This window comes from Phycodurus eques, chromosome 7, assembly GCF_024500275.1.
Source record: "Phycodurus eques isolate BA_2022a chromosome 7, UOR_Pequ_1.1, whole genome shotgun sequence".
Classification (NCBI taxonomy): domain Eukaryota; kingdom Metazoa; phylum Chordata; class Actinopteri; order Syngnathiformes; family Syngnathidae; genus Phycodurus; species Phycodurus eques.
In genome coordinates, this window is record NC_084531.1 from 27,481,286 (window position 1) to 27,507,826 (window position 26,541).

Genomic DNA, 26,541 nt, shown 5'->3' on the forward strand with positions numbered 1-26,541 from the left:
TGAACGGCGTACGCTAATCCGACAATCGGCATCTGCCCTTCTTCTGCTTCTTCGGTGTAGTTTGCTAAAGCTGTGTTTGACTTCCTCGGTGAGGGAGGAACAAACAAAGGGGCATCTCGGTCGCAGGCAACACGTCCTTCACTTTCCCACGAGCGTAAGACTTTTGACGTGGATTCGCCAGAATAAACAGCTCAGCTTTCTTGTCTGTCTTGGAACAATGTGAACAGAAACATCAGTGGAATAACTTCCGGTCTGTTTTTTGTTTTTGTTTGTTTTTTAGCACAGACTACCGCAATTACTTACTCAAGTACAATCAGGGTGGTACCTTGACTTACGAGTGCTCCAGTTTAAGAGTTTTTTAAGATGCATCACTTTGTGGATTTATTTTGTTTTGCGAGGCAAAATTTCAGTTACAAGCAAGCTTCAGATCCGCCAGCAATGGAGTGAAGTGACAACAGTTTGTATTTTATTTTTTAATGGCGCAATTCAGGTACTGTGATGCCCTCTCATGTGGGCAGGTAAGCCACAGTCGCCCGTGCACTTTCAGACCTTTACGCAGCACTGGCAGATACAAAAGGAGAACACTCGTGAAGAGCGACTCCGGCTCCTGATGTCACAAACAAGGCCACGCCCCTTAAAGGCACACATTCAACACTGCAATTAGCCTTGAGCAGCATTCTGTTGCTGTGCAGTATCATTGATTCATGTATAGTTGCCACTCCACTGCTGATTTCTTTGGATAAACATACAGCATAGTACATAAAATGCTCTTGACTATTCCTGCTGCTGCTCATATATAGTACACTATTCTGATTCTCTATAGTGAATTCATGTATAGTTGTCACGCTATAGCTGGTATAGATTATAGCTAGTTATTATTTTTCCTTTCCTAGCCTTCTTTTTGAATAAAGGGATGGAAATACTTTTTTTTTTTATCCGATTCACCGATGATTCAGAAAAAAATAATTGACACATAAATCGATTATTAAAATAACTGTTAATTGCAGCCCTATTACATATAATTTATTGATGAACTTCTCTCCACTGCAGATTTTTTTTTCTCATTAATGTACTGTATTCTACATAAAATGCTGCTGTTCACATTCACATCTGCATATATAGTACAAAATTGTTTATATACTGTAACTTATTCATGTATAGTTGTCACTCCACTGCTGTTATCGACCATTTATTGATACATGAAAAGGTTTTTTTTTTTGCATCATACAATGCTACCGGCTAGTCTTAGTGCTCTTCGAGCAGAACACGAGATGCCAGGCCCGTCTTCTACATCTGGTCTGTCCCCTTTATTTTTTTGTCCTTTGCCATTAAAAAAAAAAAAAAAAAAAAATTCATCGTCCCAACAGGCGGGCAGCAATCGTGGAAACCTGCCGCAACATATCATCCCCGAGGATCGTCTTCAACTATCGCGGCACTTAGACGTAATTATCCCGCTGTTAGACCTTGAGCTGCGGCGGCAACACCTATCCAAGGGCGCCCTTGGCGTGGCCCGCTCAGTGCGTGATACACTGGCACTCATACGTCTTGGAGGAAGCGCTGATAGTGGGGGAATTGGGTCACTTTAATGTGGGTTTTCGATGGCCTATAATGGCTCACGTGAAAGGCTATAGCTGTGCGGTCGTTCTTATTGAATAAACTGTATTCCGTTTTACACAAATATATAACTTATATAAAATAACAACAGCGAATGATATACGTTTGATCAGAGAGGTAACAATATGTTCATTATTGTGGTTGTAGTACTTCACTGCATCACACTGGGGGATGTTTCGAATATTTCGGTTATCTTAAAAACAGTTACAGTTTTTGGTGACATGCATCAAATATATTTTTTTTAATTCTAAACAAATTTGAATAAAGTTTTGGTTACCGTATTTAGCTATGTGACAGGGTCAAACATATTCATTAAAAAAAGTATAGAAACCGAATTTAAAAAATATGACTTTGGCATTAATAAAGTTCAACTAAAAATACATAAATCATTTTAAAAACTTGTTTCACATATTTTTTTTAACCTAATTTAGCTATGTGACAGGGTCAAAACATCAATTCATAATGGAAAAATAAAGATTTCTATTAGAATGTGCTTCTAATATTTTGGTTGACGTATTTAGTTATATGACGGGGTCAAAACATTTTCTAAAAGAACTGGTAACAAAATTTGCTAAATGAAAAATAAAAAAATATATATAAGCGCAGTATAAAAAATTATAAACTAATTACAACATGTTTTCAATTCAACTTTAACTCTACCCATTTAATTAGAATGTGGTTTTTTTTTTTTTTTTGGTTTTTGACCCTATATAGGTACAATATAGGACAGTGGAAAACATTTTTTAAAAATTGTGCTAAAATGGAATACAAAAGTAAAAAATGTAAATGTATTAATACAAAACTTCGAATAGAAAATGGAAATACACCCTGAAATTTGATGAAAAGAAATGTGTAATATATACACTGTTTTTCCTGTATCTCCCATGACACAGTGCAATGCTAATCCATAAAAAATACGGTTTCATTAATACATAATGATCTCATTAATAATTCACTTTTTACACATGGTTACTTATTTAAATGCTCTGTGTCAGTACAAAATAAGCCTTATTATTATCTTTGAAATGCAGCACTTGTATTGGCCCTCATTCAAATGGCTGTTGCGTGTTCACCAGTGTGAATAAAACCCATCTTTAGATTCCTGTTATAGGGTCACATGATTGGCCCCTCAGAGTTGAGAAGTAATGAAAAAAAACACCTCCTCCTCCTCCTCAATGGCACTCCATTGTGCTCTGGCATGTCAACTGTGATCCACATCTAATCCACCAGGCCAATGTTGAGGTGCCCGCAGGGAGCCCGGGGGGGGCGGGGGGGGCCCAGGCCCGACACCGCGACCTCATCCGTCTTGAAGACAGGCCCGCGGGCGGGGGGTCTGCTCACACATCCGTATGCGGGACGCTGGGCCATATGGTCACCAGGTGGGCACCGTTTGGGAGACTGCTTGATGACCGTGCGTTCGAAACCTTGTTGTCGGAATGTGGTGCCTTGACTTACAAGTGCCCCAATTCACGTGTTTTTTCAAATTATGAACCGTCGCTTGTTGTTGCCAGCAAAAAAAAAAAAAAAAAAAAAAATCAGTTTTGATTGCGTTTTACGGTACTGTAATGCCTTTCTTAAACTGGACAATTGAACACACAAATACAAAAATGAGAGCACCCTCAAGTAGCGGGTGTAGGCCACAATTCACATCCAAACACTCCAGCTGCTGATGTCACTGACTAGGCCACGCCCCTTAAAGGCATACATCTAAAACACAAATACTAAAGCATGTACAATAATTACACTTTATAAAAACTGTTTATTTCTTGTCATTTACTTTTATTACCATAATCTCTCAAGTATAGTGCAGTTTTTCGCTAAAACTTCATCAAAAATTGATGGTGCATGTTACACATCAATATAAGGAAAATGGAAAAATGTTGTCACATTGCATAGACGTATACCGGTACCTGTGGGTTGTCAAAAGGGTGTACTTTACTGTATGTATAATATGGTATGTTAAACCGTCACTGCTCTCTGAGAGCACGTGTTCCGCACAATCTAACAACGTTTTGAGTTTCTGAACGGTCCGGAGTGTCACGGAGCAGCGCCGGGATATGCTTCACGGGGTATGCTTCACGGTTAATTTTTTGCTATTTATTGAAGTTGTTACTCAATTTCTTTTATATATATTTTTGTACAATATTTTTATGCATTGCTTTGTATCTCTCTCAATATACTGTATGTGTTTGAATGTGTTTGTATTGTTTTTAAAATGTGTTTAAAGAGCAAAAAAAATTATAATTCAGTGCCCTAAGTGCTGTCAAAAAAAAAAAAAAAAAAAAAAAAAAAAAAGCCTCGGGTGTATTTAAAAAGGGTATTTCTATATCGCGGATTTCACTTCATGCGGAGGTGGTCTGTCATGTAACCACCACGATGGAGGCAGGGATGACTGTCATGACATTTTAATTATTATTTCACTGGGGAAACTTGATTTGATTTACTGTAAATTGAGTTTGGTGATGGAAAGAATTAAGCTCAGGTGCCACTATAGTACAAGTAGTAGTGCAAGAAGCTGGCCAGCAGTGCAGAGAGCTGCCGGAGTTTGTTCTCCATGAAGATTTATGACCAGACAAAAGAGCCGTTTGCATGTAATCAGTGCTCGTTTGCTTTGGTCTTCTGCTTTTACTGCCAGTTGGAGAAGAAAAGTGTGATGTCAATCCAAACGCCAGCTGGCGATGGAGACAAACATCCTGTGCTTGATTACTGGAGAAGAAGCTGTTGGGGAGATTATTATTATTTTTTTTTCAACACAACCTCAAAGTCAGAATACAACTAAATAGTCTCTGGAAAGCAGCCAATAGTTTTTAATATGACCAATAATTTTGCAATACATTGAAAAATTCTGGAATGAAACTAAAAATATCGGAATACAACCGATATCCGATTTTGGAATACAACCCAAGAATTCGGAATGCCACCAAATATTTTGGAATACAACCAAAAACATCATCAGAAAACCAAAACTTTTCAGAATACAAACAATAATTTGGGACTGTAAACAAATAATCTGTCATACAACCAACTGTTTCAAAATACAACTAAACATTTTTGAATCCGATAAAATATTTTCAAATCCGATCGAATATTTCTTGTTACAACCAATAATTTTGTAATTACAACCAAATATTCTAACATTCTAGAGTACAACAAATGATTTTGGAATACATCCAACAATTATGGAATACAACCCTAAATTTTGGAATACGATCAGACATTTTGGAATGCAACCTAAAAAAACACACCAAAAAAATCATCTTACGGCCAAATGTTTCGGAATGGAACCAAACATTTTAGAACATAAACAAACATTTTGGAATCTGACCAAACATAATACAACCACGCATTTTTGAATTACAACCAAACATTCCAGGATACAACCAATAATTAAAAAAAAAAAATGTTTGAATAGGCGGGGATAAACCACCAGTAACTGTTTTCAGGGTCGCCCCCCCGACAAACAGAAAAAACAAAACAAAACAAAAAAAGAATCTAAAAATGGAGAAAAAAAAGAAAATTTGAAGAAAAAAAAAATAATCTATGAATCTATGAATCTGCGGGTGCCGAACCATGAGTATGCGGCGGTCCACTGTACTTCCATTCATTTTAATCGGAAAGTTGGGGCACTACATCACCTTCCAAAGGCCTACATTACGGGTGTAAATTGAGGCACTGGTGAGTCAAGGTACCACTGAGCATGAAAAACAACAACAAAAGACCTCTTTCATCCCAGCTGGAAAAGTCCACGAGCTTCTCAGCTGTTCCTCCTGCCCCTCAGGAAGCGAAAGACAAATGAACTCCAAACGCGGCGGCGGCTGCTGGCAATTAATGGCATTTCAATGGATTTTCAGTGGGGGAAAATGTCTTTGAAGGCACTGCTCGGAATGGTTTGAATTTGGAGAAATGTGTGCATTGATTTGGGAATGTTGTTAAGGAAAATGTGGAATACTGCAAAATGTAGGGATTCTTTTCCGATACTATAAAATACACATCCACACAGCGTCGTGTATGAAGTGCTGTCTCGCCGAGTGAAAATGCTAATGCTATCGTTCTGGGTCCCCCCCCCCCCCCCCCACCCCAAACTCTGTGCTTTTCTGCTGCTAGTAGAAGCCACTAGTCTCAATGAACAGGCTTTGCCCCCGGTCGTCCTGGTAACAAAAGTCAGAAATCCCAAAAGTTTAGTTCCAACATTCAAAACCATTAAACCGGACCATCCGACCACCATCCGAAGGCCAAAGAGGCGGTTAGACAACATTTCCAAAAGGGGAAACCATTACAAAATCAATCTGGTTTTTTTTACGCTATCTTTAAATCTTTATTCCAAGGCCAAGTTAGAATCTGACAATGCTCTTTTCCCACTAAAACATTTACTACCTTGTCTAAACTAAATAAATAAAAAGAGCCTCCCGGAAAAGGCAGCGTAGCCCGAGGCTCGGAGAGAAACCTCTTCGCATTTAATTGCGCGAGCCGGCCCGCAGACAAATACAGACAAGTCCAGCCTACTGATTATGTTTGTGATATATAACCGAAGTTGAGGGAGTTGAAAATTGACAACTTTGTTGACATGCCGGTTTGATAGCAGCCCGCTCGGGAAACACAATTCTTGCCGATCCGCGGCAGCGGGATGAGACAAAACACGACTTTGTCATGGGGAATTGTATTATTTAATATACGGTGGTACCTTAGCATCCAACCCCTCCAACAACCCCGTCGACAAATGAAATGAAATGCCATTTCATCATAAACGAGCGAGTGTTTCTTTTGCCTTCATAAGTGCGTGATTGTTATGCCACATGCAGCCTTGACATGCCATACATAGCTGACAACTGGAGCCTCATTGTTGTTGCCTGTGAAACAAAGCTGCATCTCATTTGGCGTTGAGCCTTGTGGGATACTTGTGGGATCCAGCAGAAGCTACCTTTTTTATTTTTATTTTTTTTTGCTTTGCTCCCCAAATAAAGACAGCAAAAGAAAAACTCTTTTCTCATGACATTATTTTTCCTTTGCAGAAATTCGGCGACACAAACGGGGAGTCAAGATTCAAACCCGGAGCCTCTCAACTGTTAGGCGAATGTGGAAACCACTACTGTACCGTGCTGCCGGTTATGCGACATATTGGAAAAAAGAGGTATTGTCATATCTACTGCGTGGAAGTGAATCATGGAAAATTTGTCGAAGCGTTCCATAAACATCGTACGTTGGAAGTTATCATATCGATTCTTGTATTGTGATGACGATACCATAAATCGTCATGGTGATATTTGGCACACCAACCCCTTTAGTTTTGAGGTTAATACCAACAACAACAGTTAGGCCTACTTGAAAAAAAAAAATTATTACAGTGGTGCCTTGAGATGCGAAGAGGATAAAGAATATATGCCTGTGAGTATTGTTGTATTGTCTGTCTACATGTAGTGTTACGTTGCTGCAGTGTTTGTGTTCAAATATCAGCGTTAAAGCGTTACAAGCTAATCGTTAGCCCGTGCCTATGCAGTTTTACATTACGTTTAGCATTAAGCTAGCGGAGGCTATGTGGTTGTTTAAAATAGACAAAGTCTAATTCACTCTTGGTCTGATGTTTATTTTAACAGTAAACTTGAGCTGAGAGTGTCGTAAACGGCTTAAAGCCTCTTTTTTGAAGACAATTTACAAATTTGATTTGCCAAACTGCTGCTTGTTGGAGCTGAGTGACTGCCACCATCTCAAGTTTGAGGTCGCCGATCAAAGCCAAATATCGGCCCAAAAAAAATCTTGAAAAACTCCCAAGTCGACTCACTCGTATCCCAAGGCGCCACTGTATTCTACTGTATATTATGAGCATTTCTGGTCGAAATGTTTTGGGATTGTGGGTTTTATTTGTTTTTAGAATTGCTTCTTTGGAAGGCTCTCGCGGGGCGTTAGGTAATCAATACGTTGCAGATGTGAGGCAGTGAAAAAAAGAAAAGGGGGGAGGGAAGCTCTTATTCTTTCCAATGAATGGATTTCATTTAGAGTTGAAAAACACAAAGCAGACGGATGGACGCTGTGGAAGGTTAGCCGTTTCACCTCTTAAGATTGGTGTTTCCAATAGCCCGTCTCGTCCGCAAAAGATGGAGAACAACTCGCATTTAATCAGTTCCGTTCACTTCTCCCTGGACACCACACAAGGCATCTCCGGTTCCTGCTATACCTGGAACGTGTGATTACACAGGCCGCGGGCTCAATCACACTAAATCAAGCGCTGCCTCGGCTTTGCTAACTATAACTAAGAGTTGTGTTGTTGTGGTACTCTAAAGTAGTCCAGACAAGAAAGACAGCAAGCTGGAAATGTGAGGGTAAGTGGCTTGAAATGACAAAAGCAGATTTCCAGATACGAGCCGTCATTCGGACGATTTTTGAACACACGCGTTTGAACACAAACACGTGTAGGCAGATATCACAATACTCAAAGGTATATATTCTTTATCCGGTGCGAAATACGAGCAATTTTCCTTCAGCATATGGAGACACACTACAGTGGTTGTGAAACTATTCATCATTTGTCTGCTTGACTGTATTATACTGCCCCCGGTGGCCAAGGCGAGTACACCAGAAGGAGCAGCACAAATGATGCACAAACCGTTTCTTTTCTTCACTCTGTTATTACTCAGTTTATATCATTCTACAGTGCTATTTTACCTATTAAAAACAAATGTCAAAAATGTTTTGGGGGGCGGAGGCTCGAATGGATTCATGGTATTTCCATTCATTTCATTGACAAAAGATGATTTGCGAGTGTTTTGAGTTAGGAGTGTGGTCACCGAACGAATTAAACTCATATCTCAATTCTCTATTCTCTATTTATGGTTCGATTTTCACAAATTCATCTCGTGTGGAATCTCAGTTTTTGTATGTCATAGTTTTCGTACAGTTCGGTTTTCGGTGATTTGTGCTTTTTCTATGTCTTCAAGATGCCACAAGATGGTGCCAAAGCCCTGGTGAAGAAGACTGTAGTCGCAATTGGTCTTAAGGAGGTACAGTAATCCCCTGCCTATTCGTGGGTCACTATTCATGAATTCACCTTTTCACGTTTAGTTTTTTTGTGGGATGTATGTATGGCTATTTGTTGAAAAACCAAACAATTTGCAGGTTTTTTTTCTGCTAAGATGCCGCCAAAGCCCTGTCTAAAAAGAAATTGGTGTAAAGGAAGTATGTTACATTGATACATCTCAGGCTTTGTATCTCGGGAAGGAGCTAAGTTAACCTGGGTGCAAGTACTGTGCATTTTTTTATACAGCAAATCATCTGTAAGCCATCGCTTTTTGAGAGTAATGTAGTCTTTTGAGATAATAGTTTGTGTTATATTTACGGTTCAAATCATTAATATAGTCAACATTTTTGCGACGGGACTTGATGCAAACATATTTTTTTTGAAAAAAGCCTAACCAACCCACATCTGTGCTATTTCATGTGCGTTCTACTTCTTGCATCAACTGTCTAAGTTGCATTGATGGCTTCCAAAAATCTTCCGCTGATGCAAAACACATCCAAATATGGGCATTAGCTTGGCCAGTGCATACAAATATGGCCGCAGAACATCATGTGTGCTGTTTATAGTCACGCTTGGTGCTTTCCAACCACAGACCCTTTTTTATATCCAGAGTAGGATCTTGCTATGGGGCTGATGCTACTGATGCTATAAACCAGGCATTGGCCCACATGTGGCCCCTGGGCCACATGCAGGTCTCTGTGGCTCATCTGTTATTTTTGTATTCTTTTTTTTTTCAGCGGCAGTAACACTTTCACGCATGTTGGTAGCAAGTCCCAACACAGACACGGATTGTTTGTTAGCCGGTTAGCCGCCTCTCGTGGGGAATGACAGACGACATGACTTATGCTTGGTCTTGGACTGCGACACTGAAGAATTATGTTGGGAAATCTTTGTCGGGCATCCATCTCTTGAGTCGGCCACCCCTCTCGTAAACGCTAGACTTCTCACTCGACTTCTCTCGGCTTTTTTTTCCCCCTTCCTCTTTTTTGTTTACGTCTCGCTGTCGCAGCTGAATTGCCTCCAACTCCTCTTTGGGGTTCCGGGAAGGGCCAGTCAACAAGGTGCTGCACACTCCACTGAAAGTACTGACACTCCGTACTTAAGTAGTACAGATACTTGTGCAAGTAGAAGTATTTCAGTGCTTAAGTACAAGTAGAAAAGTACCGGCTCTGAAATGTACGAATGGATTTTTACGGTCAGTTGCCTTTTGTACCCGTATTGATGACTTGCACGAGTGTTGCCTTTGATGCAGACGACGCAGGTTCGATTCCCAGCCAATACCCAGCAACGGCTGGTCCCGAGCATGGATCAAAAATGGGTGGCTAGCGTCAGGAATGGCAACCTGCATGAAAATTATTTCCCCTTTTATGAACTTAGATGTTGTCGGTTAAGCTAGCTTGTATTGGCTCTACTTACTGTACATGCTATTGAAAAATAACGTGTTCCCATAAGTTTGCCAGCTTTGTGAACTGAGTAACAAAAAATGGTAAATGTTAACAGCAAACTAATATTATCAAACATTTATTTTGAGCGGCACCTTACATATGCCCCCCGTGCTGACGCCGACTCTGGAGCCGGGCCAGGCAGGGGTGCTTCATTCTCCTCTGTCGGGGCAACAATCGTGCTCCACAGCTGCCCGACGTCCACGTTCCAGTCGTTGAAAGCCTTCACGGGACTCGACAAACCTGACGGGCCGGGAAGGAGCGTGCTGGCATCTGCGATAAAACCCGGCCCTAAATGTAGTGCGCCTTTGAACCTCTGCGACTCAGCAGCTCCATCTTCCAACAGACCGTTACGGATACTGTGCCAGACCGTGAGAAATCTTAGCAAGACTTGAATACAGGGGGAATAAAAGGCTAAAATCTCATGCCGCAATTTGGGGCGAATGGGGCCGCCGTGGCCGCCGTGAACATAGCGTAAACATAGCCCAAACTAGCCTATTTTGACAAAATGTAAGGAGTAGAAAGTTCAGATATTTGTACTTTGCTACTGGCAATCACTGGCGTGCTTGCAGTGAGTGACAAAAAAAAAATAGGTGATGTTTCTTCAACACAGCGCTGACCATTGCAGGACCCTGGGGAACGGTTTAAATTGTTTACCCGCCCTCCTTCTGGCCCGTGGGACGCAGGAAAGCAGATCCTATAATGGGAAGAGCCCACCCAGCTTGAAGGAGGGGTCTGGAAGGAAAATGCAAAGCTGGGATCCCACTCCGGAGAGCTCCTTCCCACAAAAATACACTTGACTTCCTCAGCTTGTCATTCTTTTTCCTTGCCTGAGACATAGCGCCGTGTGGCACATTTACAAGGATCGTCACTCTGCGCTAATGACAGGATTCACCTTGTGCTTATGACGGCTTCTAGGTGTCTTTGATGCAGCTTTAAAAAACAAACAAAAAACAAGTCAGAGATGTTCATGTCACTCCTCGGAATGAACTCTGACTCTTAAGGATCTCGAAACAAGCTTTTTAGCTAAATATAGACGTCAGGATGTTGTTCAAGATAACAAAAGGCAACCAAGCATTGCCGAGAGACCTATTCCATGAAATATAAATCTATGCAAGAGCGCTCATTAAAATCCCTGTCTGGAGGAAAGTGTGGGGGCAGGGGCCCCATTGAATATATCTACCCCAAATTCCCAGCATTCCTCAGGACAGACTGCGAGGCGTTGGCCTCTCAGCATGCGGGCGCAGGAACGCTGGCAGACTCGAAATTCCTCTCAGGGACGCCAGGACATGGATCATGTGAAAATCTAATCAATACTCGAAACAAACGATGTGGTCATGAGCTGGCCCATCCCCAGCCTGGAGATTGAAGCATGCGGGTGAAAATATGCTAATAATGTGCAACCCCAATTCCAATGAAGTTGGGACGTTGTGTAAATAAATAAAAATAAAAACAGAATACAACGGTTGGAAAATCACTTTCAACCTATATTTAATTGAATACACGACAAAGACATTTAATATTTAATGTTCAAACTGATAGACTTTATTTGTTTTTGGCAAATAATCATTAACTTGGAATTTTATGGCTGCAACACGTTCCAAAAAAGAATGAGAAAGTTGAGGAATGCTCATCAAACACCTGTCATTCACAAGCAAAGATGGGGCGAGGTTCACCTCTTTGTGAACAAGTGCGTGAGAAAATAGTCGAACAGTTTAAGGACAATGTTCCTCAACGTACAATTGCAAAGAATTTGGGGATATCATCATCTACGGTCCATAATATCATCAAAAGGTTCAGAGAATCTGGAGAAATCACTCCATGTAAACCAACATTGAATGCCCATGACCGTCGATCCCTCAGGCGGCACTGCATCAAAAACCGACATCAACGTGTAAAGGATATCACCACATGGGCTCCGGAACACTTCAGAAAACCAATGCCAGTAAATACAGTTCGGCGCTACACCCGTAAGTGCAACTTGAAACTCTACTATGCAAAGCAAAAGCCATTTATCGACAATATTCAGAAACGCCGCCGGCTTCTCTGGGACCGAGCTCATCAAAGATGGACTGATGAAAAGTGGAAAAGTGTTCTGTGGTCCGACGAATCCACATTTCAAATTGTTATTGGAAATTGTGGACGTCGTGTCCTCCGGGCCAAAGAGGAAAAGAACCATCCGGACTGTTATGGACGCAAAGTTCAAAAGCCAGCATCTGTGATTGTATGGGGCTGTGTTATTGCCAATGGCATGGGTAACTTACACATCTGTGAAGGCACCATTAATGCTGAAAGGTACATACAGGTTTTAGAGAAACATACGCTGCCATCCAAGCAACGTCTTCTTCATGGACGCCCCTGCTTATTTCAGCAAGACAATGCCAAACCACATTCTGCACGTGTTACAACAGCGTGGCTTTGTAGTAAAAGCGTGCGGGCACTAGACTGGCCTGCCTGGAGTCCAGACCTGTCTCCCATTGAAAATGTGTGGCGCATTATGATACAACTACAAATACAACAACGGAGACCCTAGACTGTTGAACAGCTGAAGCTGTACATCAAGCAAGAATGGGAAATAATTCAACCTACAAGGCTTCAACAATTAGTGTCCTCAGTTCCCAAACGTTTATTGAATGTTGTTAAAACAAAAGGTGATGTAACACAGTGGTAAACATGACCCTGTCCCAGCTTTTTTGGAACATGTTGCAGCCATAACATTCTAAGTTAATGATTATTTGCTAAAAACAATAAAGTTTAACAGTTTGAACATTAAATATCTTGTCTTTGTAGTGTATTCAATTAAATATAGGTTGAACATGATTTGCAAATCATTGTATTCTGTTTTTATTTATGTTTAACACAATGTCCCAACTTCATTGGAATTGGGGTTGTATAAGAGTGGATGCCTAACATTTCACCACTTGCAGTCGATGGGATTCTGTGTGTTGAATTGAAATTGTGGATGAATGTCAAAATCACCAATAATACAAAATTATAAATAAAAATTAATTGTTCCACCTCTTTCAATCTTGGATTTGTGTAATTGTCAGTTGAGTTACCAATTAGATGATGCATCGTGCTACCGGTGCCTGGCATTTCCCAGCTCGCCGGCCTGACACGGCGGTCATAATTTTCCCACTTAAAACCTCCAACGGGAGCTCAGCCTGCTCATCTAACCGTAATTGACAGTCAGAAAAGTGGCCTGACGTAAACTCATGCGAGCGTGTTTGGGGTTCAACATCACGGCGTGGCACTGTATTTGCAGATTAGTCTTCCCGCTTAACCCATCGTCCATTTCCCCGTTCGTGCTATTTGACCCGAGCACAAAAGCAGCACCGACCCTCACATTCCACCCGGGGCATGGAATAACAGGAGTATAATTAACTGTAGTGTTAAAAGAACGGTGCCTCCGAGACTGTAAAACGGGGTATGAATGCTGAGTATCCGTCGCGCGAGTGCCTGAACTAATCCGGGCGATCCATACTTGTTCATGTTTTGGCCTCGACTTGTGGCCTTCCTGATTGAATGCTCAAATGCGGACCTTTAATCTCCGTTGGTCCTCGTGAGACAGAACATATGGGCAAATTCCAGAAAGGAGCCATTTTGCTGCGATGCTAATTGTTGGTAACCCTACCTTGCTTTTGGCCTTGTGTTATTTTTGACAGAAGTCTGTGGGACACAATATGAGGACGCCACACGAGACTTGTCCAATCAAATATTTACGCCTAAATATTACAGGACTACGGACATGAAATATTTAGACGTTTTCAAGTGCCCTGTGTGATATTAGTCGTCGCGCATCATGAGGGAAGGACGCCTGTCACAACTTGATGGCAGACTGTTTGTCAAAGCCCTGATCTAGTCGGGGAAGTTTACGTGAAGGCATCGAGTCATAACGGGAAAAGCTGGGACACAGTTGCGGTGTCGTAAATGGTCCATAATAAATGGTTATTTTTGTCATTTATTTTTGTAACTGTCCACATCACATGTGTCAAACTCAAGGCCCACGGGCCAGATCTGACCCGCCACGTCATTTTACGTGGCCCCGGGAAAGCATGAAATTGGGTGGACATGTGCATCATAATATGACGCATGAAAAAGCCCATGGAAAGTTTCCCCAACGTCAGTTGCACCGATCAACACGGAATGGGGTGGCAAATACCATCATGACAGGACGCTCAAAAAAGTCTCAAGGATCCATGCTCAAAATTGAACAGCCATTGTGGTTTGAAACAGCCATTTTGGGTGAATTCCAGGACTTGTACTTTGGAATTCGCCTTAATCTGAAGCAGAGATCCTACATGTAGCCAGATGGGCTACACAAAACCGCCAAGCTTTTTTTTTTTTGCCTACGCATCTAATGATTTGCATCAAAGTTTGATAGATACAGCAGATGAAGTGGCGTCAAGTGCAATCCATTTACCATTTACCAAAGTTTGATGATCATTTCAAGGATCTGCCAGGAAAATGTCAGTGCGACTGCATGTTTATCGCTGCTCCCAGCTTTAATCATTATCATTCTTATCACTATTGACTTGCAGTTCATCGAGAATCACCGCCTCGGACCACCACCAAAATGCACACATTTCAAATTCGCCGTCATACCCCCGCCAACAGCTTACGCAAACTGTTTCATTTATCATCCTTAGACCGAGCGGAAAGCCACAAATTGCTTGACGTATGTTCCTAGGCCACAAAGATCCTCATTGATGTGTGAATTATTTTCAGTTTTCAGTTTGCTTGAATAGTAAACAGAAAATAACAGACGAATAAAGATGTTTGGAGCACAAACATTGGATTGACTTATATTTTAGGGGCTAAAATTTGCACTTTAAAGCCACCCTCAATGTCTTTTGCAAGCCTGTCAGTCTTGTTTTTATGCTTTGCATCAGTCAGTTCAGACAGACTTAGGAGAGGACCCGCTTGAAACAACTCTTCTATCAGCTCAGCTCAGTTGCCTCAGACTTCCTGTTTGACACGAGTAAATCCTCGTTGATGGCCAGCTTTCCGCCCTGTTTCCCCCTCGCGCTCTCTCGCTCTGTCTGCATCCGAGTTCTCTCTGGGTGACTGGACAACAGCTCAATGGAAAGGCAGATTGAGGCAAAGGTGAAAGTGGACGGAAATAGTGCGAAAGTCATGGGGAATAACGATGTGGAACCTCCGAAAAGGACAGGATGACGTGAAAGGGGTGAAAGGTGTCGATGATGAGGAACTCGAAGGGCTGCAGTACGGGCCAGTAATTTTTCAAAGTATGCCCTTATAATCTTAACGGCATTAAACAGAACTACCATTGGTACCCCTACATGCCATCGGAATTACAATGTTTCCTATTTCCATGAGACGAAATAGTGTGATGATAGTTTTTTGTTTTTTAGAAATAAAGTTGTCATCTTATGAAAATTAAGTGGTATCTTTTTCAAGAAAGAAAGTTGTAATCTGTACAAGATTAAAGATGTAGTTTGTCCGGACGAGAATAAAGTCTTCGTTTTCCAGGATAAAGTCAGGAATATGATATTACAGCCAGTAAAACCTTTTTTTTCTGGAAAATATGCCTATATTCGTTAATAAATATGATGATAGTCAACCCCCGATTAGTGCAGTGGGATATGCAATAGTCTAATACACTAATTATGAATTAATCTTTTTTTTAAATAGTTTTATGCGTCCAGCACACTTGTCCAAAACACATTTAACCTATTAAAACACAGTGTAAACGTTGGAATATAAAAGCATGCAAACATAAAATATCGAAAATACTATACATATTGTATTGTCTGTGTCTTTAAGAGGCGGGATCTGGTGGGGTGGCGTGTGATGTCTGTGTAATCTGCGTGTGAGTGTCTGGGCGTGAGCTGTGGCCCACAGCAGCTCCTGGGTGTGATGTGTGCTCCTTATGTTTATGCGTTTTACTGTTCTCCCGCCATTTAATAAACAGCTGCATCGGCGACTGTGGCTCTCCTTTCCCACGTGTGAGCATTGTAGTAAGAAAGCATACGATGAGCCCCCGCTATTCGCGAGGGATCACGAAAATCTGCGAGTAATCGAAGCCCTTCCAAAAAGGTTGGTAATGGCCAATAGATGCCACAAGACAGCGGCAAGCACTCTATTAGACAAAGCTGTGGCCTGACTAAATAACCTCCATCACTCAGTTCAACAAAGGCACTTGGCTCCACTGTGCCACCAGATGGTGCCAAAGCAATATTTTTAGATGAGACATGGCTTTGGCCTGAGCACAAAAACAGCAATTGGGAATTTTCATGGGAAAATAGGTTCCTCTCCAGAAATTCCACAAATCGGCAAATTTGCGCATGCTGAACTGCAATTATGTGGGACTTAACTGTACTGTAACAAAATGAAAAGAAAAAAAAAAACACACTTAAAAATATAGCAGCGCCACAAGCAATGAACGACAAAATGACGGGGGAACTGTATTCGGGGAAAAAAAAAAAGGCCTTTTATTCTCGAAAAAGGTTGGACTTTATTCCTGTGATAAGATGCTTTTTGTCCAAAAAAAAAGAACCTCTGCCTTTATTCATTCAAGGATGTCAGATTTATGTGGTAATGCCTCACAATCATATCAAAGCTTTTAATTGGTCCAAAGCTAAAGTAGGGAGGAGTGATTATTTTATGTTTGTTTTATTGCCGCATCATATGTTGGTTGGTATGCACGTTTTTTTTCTCCGAATGATACAGCATCATTTATTGGAAATTATTTCACTGATCTCCAAGGTACAGATCAAAGACCCCTGTTTGAGAACCGGTGCTTTACAGGATAGGTCAGGACTCAGCAGTGCACTTCGGGGCCATCCATCTTTCAAAGCGGAAGCGGCGTCCACTTTATAACGCTGAGCGGGCGGAAAACGAGCGGGGAAACGTTCCCCCAAAAAAAAGCACGACTTTGAAGTCCGTAGGACTTGCTCTCTCTCTCTCTCTCTCTCCACTCCGCTGCTGTCTCATCACCTTTGACTTCACGCATGGACGATGAGGCCGAGCGCTCCATCATCATCATCATCATCACATCAGTGGCGAGAGGGAATGCTAATGATACAGTGTTTGTCCACACAACAACATAGCACTTCGGGGAGCGTTTACCCGTCTCCCGTGGAGAGTGATGACCAAACCTTGGAAACGCAGGGCAGCCAATCACAGCGCAGAGCACAAGAGAGGGCCTAACCTTAATCCTTGTGGTGCACCATTGAACTTGCGTTATTGTAAAAGGTTAATTAGGGTTAAACAAGTGACGAACATTATTTTGGCAGGTTGAAGTTTATGCGGTCGTCTGCATAGTATTTTGAATCCCCTTAAAATTTTAACAGACACACTTTTGTCAGTTCCAAAGTATTACCTGTAAAATATTGCTGTTATTATCTTAAAATGCCAACCTTTTGCTATTAATGTCTAAAACTTCCAACCGAAATATGAATGGCAAAATTCACAACAGATTGGCCACTTCCCTCTGAGAACATCCTGTTCTGTTGATGAATTGCTCGGTGTTGTCAAAATGCGAATGGCATGATGAAGAGGACTGACTGCCTGAATACCAATTTTAATTGAACCGGGAAATGTATTGGAAGATATTGGAAGAGTCACAAAGAAAGTTTAGAGAAGGTCAAATGAAGTTCACCTGTAAAGGCATTTTAGTTTCATCCTGAAATTTCAGGCTAAAGCCTAACCCTACACATATATTGTACAAACAAACGTGTTCATATTTCTCCTGAAATCTTGTCTGTCTTAGCAACAGTAACCAAGAGGAGGGTGGCAGGTCTTCGTGAAATGTCAGCAGAGTGAGAACGATGAGCTCTTTATCGGAAAGGACCGGAATGTACAGTACGTATGGATGCTCGGAGGGGGGGGGGGGGGGGGGGGGGGGGGGGGGCGTCGAGCGCTGGTGGCGAGATCCAGCCGGCTGAGCTCTCACAAGGACAAAAGAGGTCGGCTGTGTTGGTGTGCCTTCAAATACAGGATAACGGGCTGGTGTGCCAAGAAGCCCTTGGCAACAAGAGTACGGAAGCCACAATGTAGGCGGTCCATCTGTAACGTGCTGACATGTCTTTTAAGTGTGTGGATCACAGCCCAACACGTGACCCGGTTGTACGCTTTTGGCCCACACAACCGCGAATGAATCCAATGAGGCAATTTAAGTTGATTTGATAGTGTTGCTATCAGATGAAAAGCAAGTACAATGAATCCTAAAGTGGAATTTGCAATTTGGAGTTGAAACACTGATTTGAAACTTCACCTTTAAAGGCGCACAAACCCTCATAATCCAAACCTTGAACCCCTCTAAAGTGCTCCAAAACGTCCTAAACCTACCCTTACCGCAAACCCCTTTGCCAAACCTTAATTCTAAAACTCTATCTCATCAACCTAACCCAAACGTTAACCCTTAACCCTAACTCCACGGTCCTAAATCGAACCTTAATCCAAACCCAAGATTTAGAAGCTATCCTCTCCTAACCGCAACCCTATGATCATCTGAGGGAGCGAATTCAGGTGGACATCCGCCATATTCAACTGATTTGGCTCCCTCAAGTTACCATCTATTCCATTATACATACACACATACAGTATGTATATATATTCTAAATAGCTGGGATAGGCTCCAGCACGCCCGCGACCCTAGTGAGGATAAGCGGCTCAGAAAATGGATGGATGGATTTTAAATATTTGAATTTCTTTCGGGCAAGTAGGGAAGCCGAATGGTTAGCACATCCGCCTCACAGTTCAGCGTTTGTGGCTTCAAATGTTCTCCCCATGAGTTTTCTGCGGATACGCCGGCTTCCTCTCACATTCCAAAAACATGCATGGTAGGTTAAGTGAAGACTCTAAATTGTCCGTAGGTGGGAATGTGATCGTGAATGACTGGTTGTCTATATGCGACCAGTACAGGGTCTCTTGCCCAAAGTCGGCCGGGATAGAAGCCAGCACCCGCGACTCTTGTGAGGCCAGTGAGACCGTTCAAAATCAAAAGCATACTTTGAAAACTATTCATTTAAAGAATAATAAGCAATATGGGATTGAACTAATATTTAATAAGAAACAAAAATATGACTTTTGTACAGCAAAGAACTGCAGCCCATCCAAACATTGAGACTGTAGCCATGGAAATGAATAGGCACAACTTCCGAATAAAATGTGGAAGGTTCTAGTTCATCTCAATTTCAGGATTTATTTGAGGCGCGCACTGGAGGAATTGTGGCTCTCGAATGGATGCAAGTCCCCGACATAAATATTACCATCCACTGTCTTGAATATAGAATTGTGACCAAATGTCGCATGCGTGCGCGACGCCGCGTTTGCTGCTCGTATTTCATGCGGGAACTGTCAAGACCCAGAGGTCACATGGAATTTAATACACATTAAATGTCTTTAATCTATAATAAATCCTCTTGGCCCATCCGGCAGGGCCTCTCAATTTTCCCCAGAGAGACGAAATTAGAGTTATAACCCAAAATTGACAGCACATACATAAATACACGGCAACAAACTCTCTTTTTTTTTTTTTTTTTTTTTTAACATGGCTGCAGGAACTGTAGGTCACACAACTTCCTGCTTGCATCCTAACATAGCCTGTCATTTGGGCTTCAAGGACGCGGCGGCTGTGTAAAATATAACCCTGCTGCACGCCGTCTTGACACAACAGAACACTTTTTTTTTTTTTTTCAATGGAGCTGTACTTTGCTTGAGTATTACGACTTTCACTCCCTACATCTGAAAATCTCAGAAAATATCTGTACTTTGTACTTCTTAGTTTGTCAAAATAGCTAGCTATTTTTTTTGTAATCTCTGTGGATGACCGTTTAAATTTCCTCTCATTAACCCAAATAAAGTTCAGCTGTTCGAGTCGTTTTGAAATGAATTATCTTTTAAGGAAAGAAAATCCTGGCATTTGAACAGGGCTGTGTAGACTTTTTATATGCACCATGTTTGTACTTTTCACTCCCAACTTTGTCAAAAATAGTCTCGTTACTTTTTTCAACCGCTGCGGATGACCGTTTAAAGGTCCTCTGACTAACTGAATAAACTTCAGCTGTTCTAGGAGTTTTGCAATGACTTATCTTGGTCTCATGTTTCATATCACAAAAACCTGGCATTTGAATACGGGTGTGTAGCCTTCTTATATTCACTGTAGCTCCACTCTTGATTACGTTTGTCTAATGAGGAAGTATCTGCACTTCTACTTAAATATCGCGTGTGTGTACTTTAGCCACATCTGCTAAAAATAGATTGAAATGTGGACCGCAGTGATAATGGTGCTCTTCTGTTGTTTTTCATGCTCGATATCACTCTCTTTTAAGTTTGAGCTGATTGGCACCTGGCCATAGCGCAAGCCAAAAAAGCACTTAAAAGCCTGCCCACCGCACCCTTTTTTGTTTTAATGTGTCGTTTATCATTGCTAGAAAGCAGCGCCAAAATGTGACTGTGTGGTTGTTTAAAACAAAAAAACAAAAACTCCTTAAGTACCATCTGTTTACAAAAGTCTGCATTAAAGCAATCCCCTCAGATTGAAGGTTTAGCTGTTTTCCTTATTTGTTTAATGAGTCCATCCACTACTTATGTAAAGCATCCTTGCGCTTTACAAAACAAAAATACGGTGGAAGCTGTAACAACCAAAACTGTTGGTCGGGCAATTTTCAATGGTTTCTCTAAATGTCAGTCATTCCGTGCAGCACCAGTGATTGGTTGGTTACATCACAAAGTGTTCATTGGGCAGTTTACACGTCAATCATGACACGCACCACCACTGATTGCACTGCAAAAACTCAAAATCTCACCAAGAGTATTTGTCTTCTTTCCAGTTAAAACTCATCCAATTACACTTAAAGTAAGACTCATTGTTATGAGAAAAATTGCCAGTGGACTATTTTTCTTTCTTATTAAAATGGCAAAGTTCTCTACTTGTTTCAGATTAAATTTAGCCTGGGAAAAAAATGTGTACTTGTTTGTTTATTTATTGATTTAGCACAATTTAAAAACAGTACAAGGAGGGAATGAAGCTGAGAGCGCTTGTGCAGGATTCCACTCCCTTCAGAAAATCATATCAAATGTAACTGAAATCACAAAAACAAGTGCAAACACAAAAGAAAATATATTACTACATATATAACACATGGATACAGAATATGGATTTCGTGACGGTGCGGAGAGAAAAAAAAATTAACCAATGTGAAGACTCGGGACAAGGTTATATGTGTTTTCAATGACTTTTTAAAGGCTGACTAAGATGACGTAGATCTCAAAGATACTATATCCAAATCATGCCTACGTTTTGGACTTTTAAATGTAATATGAAACTGTTGACAAGATGTCCGGCAGAAGGGTAAATGAAAATTGCCACAACGTGTAGTTGGGTACAAATGAAAGTCAGATGAGAATGCAAAGAAGCTTAGAAAAGTGCCAGGAAGATCTTGCTTATTATTGCTATACTTACAGTATGCATGAACAGGCAGGAATGGAACGTATTGAGCTTATGAAAAGGGAATATTGAATACTGATGACAAAGAGGTGCAGATGGTTTGTGTCTGCCAGACTGGGAAATTGTTCTTAAAAATCTCTTATGTATTATCAGTAATTTCTTCAGCTATGTTGGATACGTTGCAGCCCAGACAATGTTACAATAGTACATGAATAAATAAGTGGGAATTGTGGAAAAACAAGTTACTTTTTAGGTGATGAGTGATGATTATCATTTTTAGTTTTGACTAGAAATAAGACGGCTCTTCTTGGTAATATTTTGAGTTTTTGCAGTGTGGTCGAGATCATTTATCTTTCATTTTACGGTCTACATGTCAATCATTACTATATGAATTACTGACTGAGTTGTGCGTGGCTGTAGCTTAACATCCCATACATGACGTCATGTTCTTCTTCAGTATCGCATCTCGTTGAGACAGAATCAGTGGTGCCTCTGCTGGTCGCACCTGAGTCGCGCACTCCATTTTTTTTTTTTTTTTTTGCCACTTTTTCCTCCCTAATACGTCCTGACAGTCCACTCAAGTTCAGTCATTAGAAGCAAAGAGAGAGTAGAAACACAAAAAAGGACACAATTCAAGAAGCCACGGGGGGTTGTAAAAAGCTACGAGGTGAGGCTATGCAGGGAGAACCACGATGGGGGCGGTGAAAGCGAACCGATCTAAATCCCTAACAACCTAATCCAAGTCAGGAATCTTTTTGAAATCCGTCATTGGAGTTTGATTGTTGAGACAGAACACTCGCTAGAGGACATTTTGGCCTTTGCGACGACATTGCTAAATGTAGCCGTAGAGCTAAACAACAACATCGTTAACAATAGTAGGCATTGTGTTTATGACACTGGACGGGAAAACAAATGAAATGATCCTTTATTTAAGGCCACCCACCCAAACTGTCCCACTGCCGAACGCATCCCACGGAGCGTTCCAATCGTCGGGTTTCCCAGCACCCCCCGCGTCTCCGCGTTGGGTGAAGCACAATGTGAAGCTTCCCGATTGTGTCGCTTCCAATTAGCCCTTGTGAGACATCTGCTTTTGAAAGATCTGAGCGCAGTTGGCCCCCACCCCCACCACCCTGCCCCCGCCCCCCGTCACACTTTTATACTGTAACCACTCCGCTGCCGAGTATGAACTGGATTCGGAAATGTGGGGAAAATTTGCAGAAAAAAAGACAGGCATATTCGTTTGTTTAATCCGCTAACTAAAAATAACATTGTGAGCTTGAAATTAACATGTGAGGCTCAGACAGCCAGATTTCAGATATTTATTTTTTTTTTTTTACATTAACGCTCATTCTCTAAACAGTTAGACGTGACGACAATTTCTTTTGTCAATAATAATCCGGTCATTTTTCATTGTTCAGTCTATACTTCAATCAACAGCGACAACGGCACTGACATTGTGCTGAGACTGGCACACACAAGGATTTTTCAAATCTTCAAAGACCACCCAGAAAGATAAAAAAAACAAATCAGGCGTAAAACCGTTTCGGTCATATACACAAAAAGATTCTGTTCCGCTGCTCATTTCGAAATCTTGCATGCTCATGATCCGAACAAGGAGAAAGACTTTTGGTGTTTCTGAAGGTTGCCGGACCCGGGAGCCTTGTAAAATGGCGATGTCCTCAACAAAACGACTTGCTTTGGCAAATACTTGTTGCCGTCTGGGGAACCCACTTTTATACACACAAAAAAATAACATCATCGGGTAAGACATTATTTACGGTCTTGTCCTTGTTCCTGACTAAGGGCGCTTCTTGATTGGCTATATTGTGTTCGGCGTCACGACTCGGGGAGACGCTGGCTCCCCCCCACCCACATGAAGACTTTTTGCTCGTGCATATTGAACACGTTCATTATTTAAGATTGTCGGGCCCGACCCGTTTGGGACCATAAAATCGGGACAAATCCACTCTTAACACACCTCAGACCAAAAGATAATCTTATGCGACGTAAGATTGTCTGCTGTTGACGTCCTCGGTCGGAAAGGGGCACGAGACTCTCTACATGTCAGTGCTATTTTCATATGATACTTGTATGATATTGAAAGGTTAAGAAATGATGCGTTTATTCAGCATTCACGTTACGAACGTGTTTTATTATACTGAGGAGTGTTGTGTGATGGAAGCAAGTCTTTTAGAAATGGGACACGGTGGTCCTTATCCTTATCCTCATCCGCACGCGCCGTCAAATCCGTCCGCGACCTGCCTCGCTGTCACTTTTCCAACTCGCGCGGCGTGACGGGGATTGCAAATAGCAGCGCGGCGAGCCTCAGAATGCGAGCGAGTGTCGCCCAGTTAATGAGAGGGCTGCGGCGTCTTGAAGTAGGCCACAAAGCCCTCGCCGAAGACCGGCCCTCAGGAGCCACCAGCCCACATGTGCATAAAGCCGCACAACAGACGTAAACAAAAGCGTACGCACACGCACACACAACGCAAACGTGGGCGGTGATCAAACTGCCAAAAAAGACGCTTTCACAGCTGGAGAGCTCAAGTCCGGCCTCTGAAGGCGCAGCGTGGGCTTCCTTCCCACAGACGCCCAGTCACATGACGCTCGAGGACAACACTTGAACTAAAAACAACATTTTTGAACACACGCCAGCACGTCTGCAGCGCATGCACATACCGGCCAGAAAGACACAGCAAGTGACAAGCCGGCTGCTTTAAATTGACACGATGGAAGGAAAACATTGGGATGCCAGACGCAGCGTTCCACCGCATGGAGATCATCGGCCGTCTACATTTTAGTCGATACTCGCGGCACCGGTGATTGGTTGGTTACGTCACTTCACTTTTCATTGGTCAGTTTTAGATAAGTCATTGACTCTTCATTACTCAGTCACATGTCAATCATTACACATGCACAACGGCAACAATTAAAAATAAAATTTTTTTAAAAAAAAGCGCCTTCCACAGACTGTTCCCACAAGGTTGGAAGTATCTAGCTGTCCAAAATGCCTTGCTAATATAACATTGTGGTTAAAAAAAGGATAATTAAACAAAATAAAATAAAAATAATAATAATAATAATTCAATGAAAATATATTGTAGAGACATTAAATACAAATTGTACCCAAAGAAATGTTTGGAAAAAAAAGTCCCAAAACGTTTGGTGCAAATGTATTGCACTTAAAAGTTAAATGCAACTGAACTGTAACTAAACATTTCATTGAATTATTATTGTTATTATTTTTTTCTTTTTTTGCATACCTCTCCTTGGGAATCACCAGATTAATCGATTCATTAATCGTGGTGTCCCAATACCTTTGTCAAAACATTTTAGATTAGAATGACATTCCTTCCCCAACAATTGGGGAAAAACTTCAGAATGTCCGAGATCTATTGAACCGGTGAGAGAGTGTGCTGGCTTGTTTTGACTGACGCGTGTCACAGCAAATTGTTCTTTTCAATTTAAAATGGCTTACTTTAACCAGGATCCCCGCCATACCCTGACCACGGGTAGAATCCCGGATCTGTTTTGTGCCCGTTGGTGCCATAACCGACCGAGCCGACCTACTGCTGTGTTTCCAGCTAGCCCGCTGCTACTTAGCCTGCTGGCTACCTAGCGTGCTCTGTGTTGGATTAATGGTCTGCCGTTAAATCTACCGTCGTGCAGCGGGCGCCTTCTCCGGCAATGGCTCCTTCTGCTTTCGTGGTGGCGCGTCCATGTTATCTGTGCCACTCACTGGAAAGCTAGGCTAAATGCAAGCCTCCTTCAGCAAACAAAGTTTTGGGGATCTCGGTGAAGCTAGACGCAATGCGCACAAAGTCAAAATGGAATAAAGTGAGACGTATTTTATTCTTTGACTCGTTTTGGTTCGAATGCAGAAATTCTGCTTCGGGATTCATTTTTTTAAATTGGGATTCGCGAGTCAATCCGAATCACCGCTGATTCATTCGTAGCACTACTTAGCCCAGTCCCAATCAGAACGTACGACAACGCGGACACTTACCGCCGACAAACTGGATGCCTCCGGCCACGCGACCGATAGTACGCGAGATGAGCTCGGAGATGCAGCAACCCATGAGAGCGGTGAGCGCCACCAACAGGAGGAGGCCGCAACCCACGCCCGTCACCACCGTGCAGATGCGCCACTCCAGGCTCGGGATGCCGTAGAAGGAGGCGTAGCGGCCGCACTGCTCCAGCATGACGGTGGCCTGACGCTCCTCGTCGCGCACCGGGTACGAACATCGGCGGAAGGTACCGAAAGACACGGGCTTGTCCATCTGGGTGCCCAGCAGCCAGTAGGGCATGAAGAAGCCCACGCAGGAGGCGGCGGCGCACAGCAGGGACAGCAGCGCCCACACCACGCCGGCGCACGTCAGACTGGACGCCATGTGGGATCGCACGCGGGGGAACTGGCGCTGGGAGTGAGTTGCGGCAAGGAGGCGTTGAGGGAAGCAAGCGTGGCGGTCTTCACCTCCTCAGCGTCTGCGGGGCCCTGACGGCAAGAAGAAAAAAACAGCCCTTTTATACACTATGCAGCTTTTTAAAGTCCTTCTTCTTCCTGCATTTTTTCCCCTAAATGTTTCCATTTGTTTTTTTTTCATGTTTCAAAAATGTTTTAAGATGTTGGTATTTTTTTTATTTGTATTTCCTCTTTATTTTTAAATGCTTTTAATCATTTTAAAGCACATTGAGTTACCTTGTGTAGGAAATGCGCAATATACTGTAAATACATGTAACTTTGACTTTTAAGTTCACATACGGATTTGATAGTTAATACAGAGCGCTGATACCTTCCAGAAAGGAATGTACATTGGTCAGCCTACATGTCAGTCGTTGCACACATGCGATTAGTTGGTTACGTCACTTGTCATTGGCTGCTCGATTATGTGACTTTTCATTGGTCTGTCGACTTCATCGGTGTCAAACTGGTGGCCCGGGGGCCAGGTCCGGCCTGCCACATCATTTTATGCGGCCCGCAAAAGCAAATCATGCGTGTCGACTTTGTTTTTTTGCGAAAATATAACATTTTCAAATTGTCTTCACTTGTAATAACGTTG

General features: G+C 42.1%; 1 protein-coding gene across 1 annotated transcript in view; it reads right to left on the minus strand.

Annotated features, from left to right (window-relative positions):
- The window catches only part of LOC133405062 (LHFPL tetraspan subfamily member 6 protein), a 58,721-nt gene that overhangs the window by 31,067 nt on the left and 1,113 nt on the right, over positions 1–26,541 (minus strand). The window contains exon 2 of the mRNA XM_061681706.1: positions 25,488–25,976. Within this exon, the coding sequence (XP_061537690.1) occupies positions 25,488–25,872 (385 nt within the window). The 5' untranslated portion in view covers positions 25,873–25,976. The remainder of the gene's footprint in view (positions 1–25,487; positions 25,977–26,541) is intronic.